Raw genomic sequence first — 15,360 nt, forward strand, 5'->3', positions numbered from 1 at the left:
TGGCTTTCACTGATACATTTCAAACAATAAACCAGATTTTTCGAAACAATATGTTGGAAATACGTACTGTAGTCTATGTGAAGTGCTATAGAACAGAATTGATTTTTGCCTGATTGAAGGTCGAGGCACTAGCCACCTTCTTGGCAGCCCAATACATGCATCGGAATTTTGGAATGCACATGCAGCACGTTGAAACCAGAGGACAAAATCATGACATCGCCACATGAATATTTTTAAGCTAAAGAGGTGCAACTGTGGTAGGTCGTACGTGTATAGGCTACTAGTGGTGTACTCAAAAGGTAGTACGCGAGCAACTTACAAGAGAATTTGCAAAATTGAATATTTGATTCAAAATTTTTTTTCTTCGGGTTACACACGTTGGCGCTTATAACGTAAATGGAAGACATTTCACCCAACTCATGTAAACTAGTGCATTTGTTTATTGAGCTTGGAGATTTTGATTTGAGCTGGATAAACAGATTACATTTTGACTGCAACTGAAGTTGCCGAATAACGACCACCCCATGCTACTGCACTCTAGCGGTGTATTGATGTGAGAAGTTGCATGCAAGCGTGAGGGTATTTTCCCTTCAATTTACCCGCGAAGTTAAATAAAAATATATTGCAGTGATTCAGGTGCAAACAAAAACAAATTACATTTACCAAATCATGTAGAAACCCTTTAAATATATAGCTATTAGTTATTTGCTATAAAATTAAAACAACTTGATGACGGCTACACAGGTGTGTTTTACAGCTTGTAAAGAAAACATTAGTATGGTATGTTTTTTTAAACATAAAATTAGATAACAATACCTTTGCCATGCGCTTGTATGTTAACCACAATACTCTCCACATTTATTTTTTCAATGCCTTGCAGCTTTGCAATGCAGTACAAAAGCTTTGTGCCGAAATTGGTGTTGTTTGGTCCCAAGTCATGGAAAACGATTTACCCAGAAAATGGGAGAGACATGGAGACATGATCTTGTTACCGAAGAATTGCTTTGGAGAGGATTTATGGGCTAATGTTGGTAAGAGACACAAAAGTTAGCTCAAGTGTACAAAACCCATATGTGTTATGTTGACATTTAGTGAGGTTATCAGTTTTACCATCACTAAGCTTATTTGTAGGTTTAGAAAAGAACAAACTTTGGGATGTGGTGGCCAAGACGCTCAATGCTAAAAGACTGGCACAACAAACTATTATCACAAATGATGACTTTCGTACGCCACAAGTTGTGATGTTAAAAGGAGATAATCCTATTGTGGTTCACCAAGACAACAAAATCAAGTATGGTAAAACAAAGTGCTTCAGTACAATTGTATGCACCAGGATAACCACTTTTTTCACAATAGGCCATAAATATTTGACCAGGGAAGATTAGGGGCTGAAAATTGTTCCAAACAATATAATTGGGCCGAAATGCTTTCCGTGTACAGCCAATTTAATAGCAATGATTTCTGTGTCCAAACCTGTCGCGCTGTAGTTCGTTGTCACAGTAAAATGACATATTTTTTATGTAAACCTGGGCAACGTAATAAAAAGCATTGAATTTTTAGGTATGAGTTTGATGTTACAAAATGCATGTTTTCTTCGGGAAACATAACTGAAAAAATTCGTATGGCAAAACTCAACTGTCACGATGAAGTTATTGTGGACATGTTTGCAGGTTCTTTTGTTTTTTATGACATCAAAACTTTTGTTATATACGTAACTCACGAAAATATATTCGTGTTATATGTATTATAAAGTATGAGTAACAACATTATAGTTTTTAACTTTTTCCTAACTAATAAAAATTTTTGAAGGCATTGGATATTTTACTCTTCCACTGTTGGTCCATGCAAAAGCAAAGCATGTCCATGCTTGTGAATGGAACCCGGATGCTGCAGTTGCTCTGAAGAATAACTTAGCTTTAAACAAAGTTTCACAAAAGTGTTCAGTACATGAAGGGGATAACCGAAAGGTTAATCATTGCTCTTATTTTGGCATATGAACTATTCTTAATGTTTCTCTATTTTAAATAGCATTTAAAAAGTAATATATATTGCACCATGTAGACCAGGGGTGCACAACCTGCGGCTGCGGATGTTAATTGTTGCATCCTTGCACACATTTATTAAAATATATGCGTTAGTGGCCATGTACTATTTAAAATTGTAAGACCACTGTAACGAGATATGTGGCTTCTCAAACTGGTTTGGAAAGACGGTTTGTCTAAATTTTAAGACTCACTATGCCAAGTGTGGTGCAGCTTCTACAACTATTGAATACAGGCAACACAAAGTGCAATAATATAGATGGTGAGGTTAAAACAAATTGATAGCATATTGTAAATCATCATGAAGTTTTAAAAAGCTAAACAGTTTGGATGAAATCATTCAGTCATTCCTAAAACTGTCGGTCACCAACTTGCAAAGGCTGATTCCTGCAGTCACTTTCTGATGTTTTCTCTATTATCATTCAGTCATGTCCATAGGCGTCGATTTTTTAACGTTTTGTAATTAATTAAGGGTGACTTTTTCAGGTTTCAGAAACACGCAAAAAACATTTCGTCAGTCGTATCGCCTTAAACATAGGTAAACGACGCAAATTCCATTTCGTGTCACTTTGTTGCATAACAATCCACGAGACACTTGTGTTTGTACTGATTGTGACAAGGATAATATAGGTCGTTTGAAACTAGCTTAAGGCATAGTATAATGTATGTGTTTTTTCTGACAATATTTCCTAATTTTTTTAATTTAAATGAAATCTAGGGGTGACAATACACACATTGTCACCCCTGTTTGTTTGTGAGGGGTGACATGTCACCCTTAAATCGCCGTCTATGGTCATGTCGTTAAAATGCAAAAGGTTATTGAAAGAAGAGAAAAGGGTGTTTAATCCGAAGTGGGAGGTGCATTATGTTATGATGCAAAAAGCAACACATTCCATGTCGTGTCTAATGTAGCCAAGTTGGCAAACCTTAATAATGCAAAGCAGCATTTTCAGCGGCATGTGTCGCACATCTATGCAAAATTGGAGGGAGAGTCTAGAAAGGTATGTGTCAAAAATTCAAAAAAATGTGTGTACGTCAGCAAACCAATTGTATCTCGTCTTCCTACACTCTACCAATTATCACTGCTTACTACTAGGTGGCATATCATCTTGGTGACAGTAAAGCCCTATTCAATGGAGAATTTGTTAAGCGATGTATCATGGATGTTTTTGAATGCATTCATTCTGACAAGGGAATATTGAATACTCGTCGATTTGCTCTTGTGCAAGTAACAACAGTGCTCAATTTCCTTTAAAAACAACAGTTTGTCTCTTGTACAAAACAGTACAAGATTTCTGAAGCAAATGTTGTCTCTTTAAAAGACATCTCAAGCAGCGCTCAAAAAAACTACAGGAATTGGCCAGAAAAACTCTTTTTTTGGGAACACTCACATGTGTGAAGTAGATTTTTCTAAACGAAGAATTTGAAGAACATGTTCTACTCAAATTTTGGACAGCAATCTGGAGTCGGGTCTGATGTTTTCTATAAGCATCCTAATTTTAAACGTTTATTTTGAAAGGCCATGCAAGAACGATGCAGTCATTAAATACTTCGACACTTAATAACTTTGTAATATATAAAGTATTATTTTACTGGCGAATGTTAGTAAATGATAGTGGGTGTGTTGCAGCTGGAAGCAGTGAAAAAGTTGTGCACTCCAGATGTAGACGTACTGCTTTGAAGAATATTTAACTTTTTTATTCTAGTGTGGCACAACAAAATTTTAAACAAGATATTCTCTGTTTCTATTTATGACTCATCCTTTTTCGTAACTTTACTCCACTTTCCCATTGTATTAAAACAGTGCTTCCCATCCTTTATTAACTTGTGACACCCTACCAAAGATATAAAGATTTTGTGACACCCGGCCAGCCCATGAGCATTGTATGCTGTATTCAAACTTTAAAACATATTCATATTCTACACAAGTAGCACAGACATTGTATGAATGAATGCATACAAAATAAAAACAAAGATGATTAAAGTTTTAAACCTTAAAATAACATCACAGAAGTGTACAGATTATGGTGGAAATTGCACCCCATGAATTTTACTGATGATACCAGGTTGGAAACTGCTGTATTAAACCCTCAGAAGGGCATTATTATTTATTGTGCCTTATTGTAAATATGTAATTTTCTTAAAAAGCTAGCTGTGCCCTGACATGGTAACCAAAACATTTAAAATACATGTATTAAGACAACACTGCATACATTTTTGTGTGTTCTACACCTATATTAATTATTAAGTGTTAATAATTGTTAGTTTTGATAATGTATGATCTGTGTTTGTTTAGGTTTGTCCACAAAATGTTGCTGATCGCATTATTCTGGGACTAATTCCATCTGCAGCTGCAAGTTATGAGGCAGCTTGCCGTGCCCTTAAACAACAACATGGTGGTATTATGCACATTCATGAAAATGTAACATCCTATTCACAAGGAAAGGAACCTCTATTGATTGATGGAAGCATTGCTTTCGATAAAAGAATTAGTTTTGCTGATACTTCATGTAATCGTACAATGAAAAGTGATTGGTTACAATGGGCCATGTGTACTGCACAGCATTTACTTGAAATTTTGGATAAACTATCTAATAATTCAGAAAGTAAAAACTGGTTTGTAAATGTTATTCACATAGAAAGGGTAAAATCATATGCACCACACATTGACCACATGGTGGCAGACTTGGGTATCCATCCCAAGTCAACAAGCTAACCGAGTTTCTTGCTAATTAGTTTTTATTTTGCTTTGGGTTACAGAAAACTGTTTCATTTATAAATTTTTTTATGAAAGTTGCTAAATAACAAATCACAGATAACAAGATATCGTCATGCAATATTTTTACTCTGGTATTTATATTCAGAGTCATACACTGGGTATTTTGTTACTGGCACTAGATTTAAATAATCTCCATGGCATTGATTTGAAGGCTGTGAAAACTTGTTAACTTATGATTGACCAGAAATACATATCAGGTTGCAATACAATTTTTGTCTTGGGAGCATTGATTAATGCTCATGAAGGTTTGGATTCACTAAAGTAATGCATGCAGTTTTAATTAATTTGTGTTTGGGACATTTTTTAAATTGAACATCGAAGAATTTTTGTATAATTTGTAAATGAATATTTTAGCATTTACTGTTGTTTGTGATTTTTGTGGTGTTTTACTGTAGTTATTTTTTCTTGTATCTATTTATGCATTAACAATTTACACTCTGTAATAAACCTGTGCTATTACAGAGCAGTGACATGCATTAACATATAATAGTGTTGTTTAGTCCAAATTTTTGTAGCCAAGTGACTTGACCATGTTATTTAAGGGAGTCGAAATTTGTCAGAAATTTTACAGGTTTTTGTCAAAATTCACATTTCAGCACAGGATTAAAATAGAAACAGTTATGAATGATCACACAACCATGGCACGATATATGGTTTATTGATTTCATGCCACACTTAGCCCAACATAAGCTTTTTTGAAAACAGGTTTGCATGTCATGCCCTTTGCATTATTTCCAAAAATAAATCGGTAACAGCACCACATGTGTTGCAAACCACACCATCATACCAGGTTTGTCTGTTCCAGGTTAAGTAAATACTGCTTGTAACATTAAAAATGCCTCCCATTTATTTGAAAAATAAGGCACATACTGACATGCTACAAACTTCATATTGTCCAGAGAAAACCATTTTTTTTGGTAACTGGTAAAGCATGACAACTATACCAAAGCGCTAATAAACAGTGCAAGTTAAACTATAAAACATTGAATATGTGAGTAAACCAGCTGTTTACATATTCAAACCTATGTAGGTGGTGCAGTACATTTTCACAGACATTTAAACCAAAAATAAAATCAAGCAGCTTTAAAAAGTATATACAAATACCAAATGAACGTTTCATTGGTTATAGTAACACCAATGCTCTGCAAAAACTCACAGCCTCAGATTGAAAAAATACAAAGGAAAATTTAAAGTCATTAAGCAAACATCATTCAGCCAAAACAACATGTCACTTTACAATGTTTTGAACAAACATTCGGGTCAAATTTCATTTGCACTTTGTGCTAGAGATTTACGCTGGTGTAGACTTGCTTGGCATGTCAGTATTCCAAATCATAGCACTAAGAAATATATAAATACCAGTTACCTGGGTTAGTATTGGTAGAAGTTAGTTAATAATTACCAAGATCGTTGAACAAATTGTTAGCTTGGCTGTTTTCTGGTATTTCAGATTGCTCATCATAATTAGTGCTCATAGATTGGATGGATGATAAACTCATATTCGGAGAAACACTGGCAGTACTGTCATACTACAACAAAAAAAGTTAAGATTACAGAAAATGTAATTTATAGAATTCATTAAATTTTAGCATGGCTTGTCAAAAACATTGTTTAAAACAAATGTTAAATATAACTTGCAATCAACTTGACTGTAGTTCAGCAACTGTAATTATGTGACCGTTTAACATACGTTTGCACTTCTGTTACTTTTTTATATAGTAACAACTAAGCTTTTTCGATAGGCATTTGGAATATTGTACTTGGACTGACCTGATTGAGATAAAAAGGGTCTTTTTGAGCAATAGGAGGGTGAGTAGAAGGCTGCATCTGCTAAAAGTGATAAAACATTAGTATTCTTTGTAAAATCTGTCTTTTTGAGCAATTCATACAACAGTGTCTTACCACAGCTGTATTTGGTTCTTTGAACTGGCAACTTGACATAAATGCTATAGGAAACAATAGTTTAATTAGAATTTTTTTTTTATGTTTTTTAGATTGAAAAACTCATCACCCCTCGTTATTATAACACACCTTGAACTTTGTCAGCGTTTATGTTGGGCATGTCTTCATCTGGAATGAGACCTGTAGCAATGGCCATTGCATGCGATGGGTGTTTATTCAAGTAGTTTTGTACTTTAGACAAAGGATTTGTCGTCTGGCAAAAACAAATTTTAAAACATTATTTGGGTTGTATAGGTAAAGCATTTATATACCTGGTAATGGCTGGCAATCTTGTTTAGATCAAATTGAATTTGGTTTTCTTGTTGTCCAACAAGTTCCATATTATTCCAGTTTGATGGCACAGGAAGATCAGTGTCAATACTTGGATTTTGACCTGACATGTTCTGTAACATTGTAACACTTCAGTTGCGAAGAAGGCAAATTAGAAACGTCATGTTTTTTCTTCACAAATTACAGTGCATTACCACTCAAAGTCAAATCAGTCTATATTTTGTACACTTATGTCCTTTACAATTTTATTATAACAATTGGTACCATGTTAATACACATTACGCCTTGCAGTTGTGTTTGAAGTTGCAACAAACTCAGAAATCTTACCATGGTATGGTTTCTGTCTTGCATGACAATAGTTGACTTAATAGTCATGGATTCCATTACTGAAGCATTACCGAACGGTGCATTTATAGGTGTAATACTTTCTTCCAACATTTGATATTTGTAATTATTGTCTTGTGTCTGTAAGTTGTTGGAAAAGTACAACGAACTCGACATGTTTTGTTCGTTACGTGGTTCATTGACATGTGTTGGAAACGGCTGTTGCTGGGCTGTGATTTCAGACTTTGGCATCGTTTTTCCCATAGATGAAGTGTGCATTGTACTATTTTCAGCTTTGCCATATGGGTAGGGTCGTTTATTTCCAGCTCTGACAGCATTTTGCTGCTGGTAACTAGGGTTAGGGTTATGTACAGATGTTTGGTTTGGATCAGTGATTGGATGGTGATGCAAAGGCGGGGGCTCCTGCTTTGAACAACCAACCATTGCACCACCATTGTTAATTGCCTTTCCGGGTGCAACAAACATATTCTGTTGGTTCATAGTCTGGTTCTGGTGATAAGGATTTTGGCCAGGAGAAATGACATCCTTCATGGAGCTACAAGGACTTTGATTTGAATTTGGTTCTGCAAACGGATAAAAGTGAATATCTGAACCATCAGTTCTGGGGCCGTTTTGTTGTTGGAGCGAGTCATCATCGTATGGGTTAACGTTTGCCATACCCCCCACTTCACATGATGCTGGAATGCCAGGATTGGCAAAGATGTCAGAAGTTTGATTTGGCAAGTTTCCACTGTATATGTCCATCTGCTGCATTGACAGAGCACCATATAGAGTTTTTCTGTCAACATCATCAAATCCAGGTTCAAACCCATTTTCCATTTTTGTTTTCTTTGAAGCTGGGCCATCCAACTGCTCCATGCCTTCATTTAGAGGATTTTTCTCTGGTCCTCCTCTTGTGCCAATTGGGTTTACTTGGCCATACAGAATAGCGTGTCCTGTGAAATCAAATCGAAATGCAGAACTGCGTTTCTTCATGTGGTCCTCTCCCTCTTGGTCCCTGTGAGTGGTTTTATTTTAGCCAACATTTACTGAAGGCAGAGCAATAGTTTTGTAACTTGCACTTACGGAATAGGTCGATGTGTTGAAATGATGTAATCTGGTCTATTGTGTCTAAACACCAGTCTGGCAGAGGCAGTTACCCACAACCATTTATTGTTTTGATGAAGGAGTCTGAACACTGTAAGGCCACTTTCACCTTTTCTCATCACTAAAAACACAAATTATGCAATAAGTGGTTGTAACTTTCAGTTAAGTAACAAAGCTTACATTTTGTATGGGCATCTGCACAATGCATCATGTCAGCAGAGTGAATAAACTCATAACCAGATCTCTGCCGAAGTTGCACTTCCGTGTAACCAAGAACCAGTTTTCCCCTGATCAAAAAGTGTTTGGATAATTAACATCAAGAAAATTTATTTTAAACTGCTTGGTCGGTGGGTTGATACTTTTGTCTATTCAAGTTGCATATGGTATAGTCACAAAATTTCATTTAGATGTTAAAAAATGACATTTTCACAATATACGATTTTAACTACACATGTTTTGCTTAGATCAACTAAAACAGTGAGTTATGTTCTATTGCAATAATTTTTCATGTATTGGTACAAACTTTGCATCGATTCCAAGTGGAGTGTAGTCCAGTTTATGCTTTGTGCGAAAAATAAAGTTTTTCGTTCTAATTTCTAGGATGGATGGTGTTTGGAGTGGAGCGGCCAGAAGGAAGAGGGCAGTTTCTGGCAGTAATGGCACATTTCCTTCTCCCCTTCTGTTCTGACCCCGGATTATCCGAAGGTGCCCAGTGAAGTGTAGAGCCTACCAAAGTACCATTTTGATTTATGTATTTTCCCAAATTACATTTGGGTATATCATAACTATGCAAAAACTTTTTGACCGAATCACTTTATTATACTTAAAATCCAAGGGAATAATTCACGAATCAAATTTAGTATCAAAATGTAAAGTGGGGTGTTTAACTCTAAATTGAAAGATAATACGACTGTCTTTGGCAGATACTTTCTACTGTAGTAAACACAATGAGACTCTCATTTTGATACTAAATTAAATAAACATGATAGATGGCAATTCAATCATTCAACAAACAAGTTAAAAATGTTTGCAATAGGAAATAAAGGACTGCACGTTTAACATCAACATCTTATCACTTTTATCATCAAATTTTAATAAACTAGACTTTAAACAATAATGTATGCCTATTTACCAAAAATCCAGATGAGTTGTCTAGCAGGCACCTTAGCCTGCAGATAAATGACCTATGCATCAACCCCTTCTCTGATAGTTCTACAGACAAGAATAGAGGAGTGCATCACAAAAATACAGGAGTGATTTTTAAATGTTTAAAAGTAATAGGCTATTTAAATTCTGTGTACGAGTCGATTGTAATGAAACAACTTAAAAATCACAACTGAAATTTAATTTATGAAATATTACAACTGAATGTTATACCTACGACACTAAATGTTTGCAACGTATAAAACCTTCTGTAGGAGTCATGGTGCCAGTTGGGAAGCCCTGTTTTTTTATTGTTTCACTAAGCAACATTTTTGCAACGATAAAAGTTTTTTTATCCATATTTACCCTTAAACATGTCTGGAGAAAACCCGTATTTTGCATATTCAGGCATCGTTGGTGGATCACCCTCCTGTGGAGGCTCTGGAGGAGCCTGCTGGGGGTTGAGCTGCATGTGTCGCTGAAAAATTTCCCGGTCTTCCGCATGGATTAAGTCCAGCATTGATTGATTCATCACATCACACTTTCAAAAATTTAAACACAAGATGTTAAGAAAAGCAATTTATATATTGTATCAGTAGAACGTTGGACTACACACCCATTCAAAGTCTTTCAGATAAATCTTTATGTTTGATTCATGCTGAACAAAGTCTTGTCTAAATGTAAGATCTTACCTGTGGAAATCCAAGATAGTCCTGCACAGTTTCAGAGACATGAAAAATATTGTAGTCTTGTGTGACAACCACAATAAACCCATGTAGTGCCTGAACAAATCATGAGGTCAAGAACAGGTTCTATTTCATTTCTGTGATTCATTGCTGATATAAGAGTAAATCCACAACCAAACATATTGCTATTAACTTATTTTAACTAAATATATTCAAGTGTTTTACCATTAGGGAAAGTTGACTCTCTGTTTCTGTGAATGGCAACTGGTCTTGCAACTTGGGCACCATCTGCCCGAGTTGTTCCAATTCATTGTTGTCTGACAGTTCAGCTTAAAACACATTCATTTATTGACTTTGTGAAGGACCCTTGTTAAAATGGTATGAAATCAAACTACACAGAGACTTAACATGGATTTTAGTTTTTCTTTTAAGTTTGTGACATGTGTATTTTTGGTCAAAAATGTATTTGTTGGACATGTTAAGGTAACTTATTTGTTGTTAGAGCATAGTTTTTTCATTACATAAAAAAGTGTTGGTCGGCAGCGCCAAACCCAGACGCCCTATCGTCTACACATCATGGCGTGGCCCTAAGGCGCCCTGCTTATTGGAGTGGAACTGTTAGCGTGCGAAGCGAGCGTTTCTTTTGCCCTCAGATCGCTACACTGCTGGTCTTCTTAGCTTCGTCTTGTTTCTTTTACGCTCAGTGGAGCACAGGCGCTTCGAGGTGGTGGCGAAACGGTTGGTTTTTTTGTGTTAGTACTGCACGTCCTCCACGCATGAAAGCGCACGTTACTGTCCCTTGTAATCGCTTTTGTGCAACTTTAGAAGCGTTGCCAGTGTGGTGCACAACTGGCATTTCTGCGAGAGTGCTTCTGTGGCCGGTAATGATTTAGTTCACTCTCGCTGCTCGAAAAGTTCATTTATCGATTCGGAAAAGAGCGTCTGCAAAAGCCATCTTTTTATTTTCCACGAGTCTGGAAACTTCGCAGCCTGAATCATGGAACAAGAAGTTTACAACAACATTCCATTCAATCGAAAAAAAAACGAACGTTGGTGATAAAGTTGTAAGATTTCGTTAACGTTAAAACGGACCTTTAATCACGCTAGTGTAAGAGACCCTTTGCCCAGTTCTCATGGCTGAAACCCTGCAAAAAATACGTGACAAGAAAAACATATTTGCGGACTATCACTACACTGCTTTTATTTGTGACCACTACACGTGGTGAAGCAGTTTCTAATGCAAATGTGGTTTTTGCTTTAGTTTCCTCCTAATTATAGGCTATAGCAGAATAATATTGCCGGAACTCACCGATATTACTCTACAAACATAATTGTCAGTACAAAATGGTAGGGCAAATAAATTTCTTTGGCAGTGTATTCCGCACGCCAGTTATCGCTAAACAAACAACTGCAACAAAAGGCCAATACCGGCCATGTTTTCGTACCTCTGAACAAACCGGATTTGTGTTGAAGATAACGTGTGTTACGCTTTCAATCCAACCTTGTATGCCGAGCAAGGAGTGCCTTTACTTTGGATTTTGATAACGGAGGTAAGTAACATGTTGTTTGTGAAAGGCTGTTGTATTTTTATTAAAATGATCAGAAACAGCGCTGACGGCACAATGTCTGCACTGTACCACTCGAAATGCGCAAGTGGTATGTATACAGTAATGCAATTATATGCCATCACAACTGTTTAGGCCAAGTCCGGATAGATTTCATTGTCAGATGCAATACACTATTGTTTGCTTGGTCGCACAACGCCACTATTCATTTGGGTAGTTATTTGGCATTGACACAAAACTATTATGAAACAAATTAGTAATTTCCAAGCACGAGGAAACAAAATGAATTTTCTGTGTTTTATTACATCATACTGAACAGGCTTACCGGCATAATAGGTTTTGTTCCGGAAATAAGCAACTGCCAGACGCAATATTGAAAGCTTGTCAAGCTTGTTTAAAACTTCATCAGTGAACGGAATGGACTTTGCCAAGTGGTCGAGCTCAGTATTGAGTCTGTCCCGGTGCCTTTTGCTGGGGTTGGTCTTAGTTTCCTCCTGCGAAGCTTCCTTCTCTCTGAATTACAAGCAATTCATTAATATTGCAGTAGCTGCGACTGTGACTGTATCCTACATAAGGAACAACAGCGCAAAAAATGTTCCACAAATTTTGCTTTGCCAAAGTTGAGAAACAGCAGTTTCAGAATTTGGTTGCTGCTGCGCAATTTTAAATGTGTAACTTTACCGAAGTAAACACAGCAAAAAATGTATCCTGCGCGATAAATGGCGTCATAATCTCGACAAATGTAACGCAAAAGTTTACGTGACTGGCGACAACCATGAGCACTTCGTGATATAGCAGATCATGTCTTGTTGCTGTGTTCATATTTATTTGCTGGAAATGGGGATGACGCAGCAATGCTGTGGAGCCTTCTTGTTTTGCGCCGAAAGATTACTTCCGAAAACTATTTTATGGACGTGTCTATTGCCAAAACCAGAAAAAACAATTTCTTTTCAATTGTAGAGCAAAGAGCAACGTAATTTGTTCGATGAAAGTTCAGGAAGTTGTTGCAATGCGTCGACAACTCCGAATTCCTTCAGTAGTTCTTTAAACGAAAATTAGAAAATAATCCTCAAAAAATGTAGCCTATACCACAATATGAGTTGCTGTACGAACCAGAAACCACTTTCTATGTTATGTTAATTTTGCGCAATCTTATGTAACCTTGGGTAGCCTACATTGTAACCATTTTCTGATAATCTGTAATTGTTAATAAAGGTCGCATCGTCGCTAGGGCGACATTGTACCCTATGAAAACACCTGGCATCTGCTGCTGTCGATCTAATGCTAATCGGATGTTGATGCGAGTGCGGAAGCGTCCATTTTGTGTGACATTCCGCATTCCATTACCGTGCACAAGACAAACAAGGATGTGAAACACGTTTGCCTTCAACGAATTACGTTACGTTTACACACTGACAAATAACATGCACCTGTCAACCAATAACAGCCCACAGTACATGGTCATGGGAAATGTTAGGCGGAAAACAAAGATAATGTTGCGACGTACAGATGCCTGATTTTGTAGAATGACAGCTAAGGTGTTGTTGTTTACTGGTTAAAGGGCATGTTGGCAGGTTGATCTTGTGAGTCAGTAATGGGTTTGCCCACCAACCAACCATGCTGGTAAAACAAAATCCCTTTATCACATTGATCACTGATAGAAGTCTAAATTAATCCGCTTTTTATTTGGTGTGTGCTGACGGTGTGTACATTTGACTGATTAAGACTAACCAATTAAAATAAAAGCCATTTCCCACAAAATTATATTGCGTGCTATGCATGAAACACAAACACGAAAAACTCTGGATAAACTTGGATTAGGTCATTGTTACTGATGAAGCGTTTTTGAAACTTAATAACCTTGCAGCAGCTAATAATTTATTTACATGGTTAAAAATATTTGTTGTTGTTGGTGACCGTTCAGTGACGATAACCATCAATTTTACGCCAGAACAAGTCAATAATGGAAAAACAAAGTGCGGTCAAAACAGCAGTACTTTTTATTCACCAAAGGAAGCAGGCGAGCAAGCGTTTGACATTTATCTGCTGCTTGGCAAATGCTGACAATGTTCCTGGTTCCAAACTCGTTCTATGGGCTGGAAACCGTTTGATATTTCGTAGCTGGCAGGAAACGTTACTACACTGCCAAAGCTCTTGCGAGAGGGATTGACAGTACCTAGGAGTTTTGACATGAAAGCTACAATCAATATGCTCTTGCTATGTTTCCCTTGCAACATAATCAAAGCAACGCCGTCATGAGTTTGTTGCGGTACACAAGTTTAAACTTGATTGAAATCAGATCTACTTGCGTTTTCTTTGAAAAGCGTAATGGTAAGTAAATCTTTGGGAAATTTCAATTCAGTTTATTTTTTGACCCTGTCATTTATCAAAGTATGTTTAAAGAGATCACAACAACCAACTTGTATTGGCGTCAAAGGTAAAATCATTGGTATTTGGATTCTTCTCGGCCGAAAGCAAGATGGACGACGTTGCGTGACAAGGCACGCGGAGCCTAGCGGCGATTTTTTTTTATTTTGCCTTATCATTCTATTTCGCCCTTTGTTGACGTTCCACCCGCTGGTTTCACCGTGAACCTCTAATTTCTTTCGTAGATATGGTGGCGATGACAGAATCGTGCGCTATTGGGCATGGTTGTCAGCTGAGGGATCATGATACCCATATTCTAACAGACATTGCACCCGTTGATTTTACAACAAAAGTAAAAGTTATAAACGTGACAACATCAAAGAAATTGTCCATTTCTTGACATCAGTTAAATTAAATACAAAAAGACGCGGAATGAGAAGGAATCTTACTTCTTGGTTTGAGGCCGCCGTCTCTTTTTTACAGCATACTGGGTTCCGTTGTTGGCTACTTGAACACCCGACATCGCGAAACTGAAAACAGACAGGCTTTCTTCTCAACAAACGTACATGCGATTTTATGACAAATTCTTGTAGCGAAACACTTTCAAAGTCTCTTTTCTGTAAACTTTTCTATCAGATCTATTTGTGACTACCAAAGCTTCAATCAACAAAAAATCAATATCTTATACATGTTATTTCGTAAAGCTGCCGTAATGGTGTTATCCAAAATATGCCTGTTGCGCGAAATCGTTCTCTCTCGAAAGGGAAGCAAAAGAGGTAGACAAGCCAGCTACGTCACGGTTCTCCCGTTTTTTGGCTGTTTGCTCTTCTCCGGGCCTCAGCTCTGAGCAGTGGAGCACATACACGTGCGCGAAGCACGCAAAATCGTCCGCACACCCATGAGACACGAGGAAACACGTAAAAGAAGTTTTTTCATTGAGGCAGACAGAAACGTGATTTTTGCGCGGCTTTTTGCTTTTGTTCAAATCGAGATTTATTGAAGATTGCCCTTTGGCTATTTAACGTACATTTGTGGTTATGCTAAATCGTATAGCCAAGAAATCACTAAATTTCAAAACATCGAGATCATTTTGCTCCAAATAAATAAAATGGCTC

The 15,360-nt window shown here is 36.9% G+C and overlaps 2 protein-coding genes across 4 annotated transcripts; one reads left to right on the forward strand and one right to left on the reverse strand.

Moving 5' to 3' along the window:
- Positions 1-582: 582 nt before the first annotated feature.
- Positions 583-5,282, forward strand: LOC145894942 (tRNA wybutosine-synthesizing protein 2 homolog). Of its 2 annotated transcripts, none has more exons than XM_082983661.1 (6): positions 583-744; positions 881-1,031; positions 1,132-1,291; positions 1,561-1,670; positions 1,810-1,967; positions 4,339-5,282. In XM_082983661.1, the coding sequence occupies exons 1-6, from the start codon at positions 730-732 to the stop codon at positions 4,756-4,758; spliced, it is 1,014 nt and encodes a 337-aa protein (XP_082839787.1). In that variant the 5' UTR covers positions 583-729; the 3' UTR covers positions 4,759-5,282. The 2 variants fall into 2 exon arrangements, with proteins under 2 accessions (XP_082839787.1, XP_082839788.1); XM_082983662.1 differs by having other exon boundaries at positions 1,138-1,291.
- Positions 5,283-5,460: 178 nt separating this feature from the next.
- Positions 5,461-14,993, reverse strand: LOC145894600 (aryl hydrocarbon receptor-like). Of its 2 annotated transcripts, none has more exons than XM_082983219.1 (16): positions 14,695-14,993; positions 12,204-12,391; positions 10,539-10,642; positions 10,320-10,409; positions 9,994-10,168; positions 9,617-9,696; positions 9,008-9,210; positions 8,665-8,771; positions 8,464-8,605; positions 7,381-8,395; positions 7,035-7,166; positions 6,853-6,976; positions 6,724-6,767; positions 6,592-6,648; positions 6,224-6,350; positions 5,461-6,161 (listed from the first exon to the last, which is right to left on the reverse strand). In XM_082983219.1, the coding sequence occupies exons 1-16, from the start codon at positions 14,766-14,768 to the stop codon at positions 6,154-6,156; spliced, it is 2,670 nt and encodes an 889-aa protein (XP_082839345.1). In that variant the 5' UTR covers positions 14,769-14,993; the 3' UTR covers positions 5,461-6,153. The 2 variants fall into 2 exon arrangements, with proteins under 2 accessions (XP_082839345.1, XP_082839344.1); XM_082983218.1 differs by having other exon boundaries at positions 6,592-6,651; positions 14,695-14,992.
- Between the last annotated feature and the right edge of the window lie 367 nt (positions 14,994-15,360).

Source organism: Ascidia mentula, chromosome 3, assembly GCF_947561715.1.
Source record: "Ascidia mentula chromosome 3, kaAscMent1.1, whole genome shotgun sequence".
In the NCBI taxonomy this organism is placed as follows: domain Eukaryota; kingdom Metazoa; phylum Chordata; class Ascidiacea; order Phlebobranchia; family Ascidiidae; genus Ascidia; species Ascidia mentula.

What these genes read in the sequence shown, in the direction of transcription:
- LOC145894942 (XM_082983661.1), top strand. An exon ending in GGATTTATGGGCTAATGTTG is followed by an intron (nt 1,032 to 1,131) that starts GTAAGAGACACA and finishes GCTTATTTGTAG; the next exon opens with GTTTAGAAAAGAACAAACTT. An exon ending in ATGAAGGGGATAACCGAAAG is followed by an intron (nt 1,968 to 4,338) that starts GTTAATCATTGC and finishes GTGTTTGTTTAG; the next exon opens with GTTTGTCCACAAAATGTTGC.
- LOC145894600 (XM_082983218.1), bottom strand. Translation starts at nt 14,768, where the DNA reads ATGTCGGGTGTTCAAGTAGCCAACAACGGAACCCAGTATGCTGTAAAA. An exon ending in ACTATCTTGGATTTCCACAG is followed by an intron (nt 10,169 to 10,319) that starts GTAAGATCTTAC and finishes AATTTTTGAAAG; the next exon opens with TGTGATGTGATGAATCAATC. An exon ending in TTCTCCAGACATGTTTAAGG is followed by an intron (nt 9,697 to 9,993) that starts GTAAATATGGAT and finishes TCTTGTCTGTAG; the next exon opens with AACTATCAGAGAAGGGGTTG.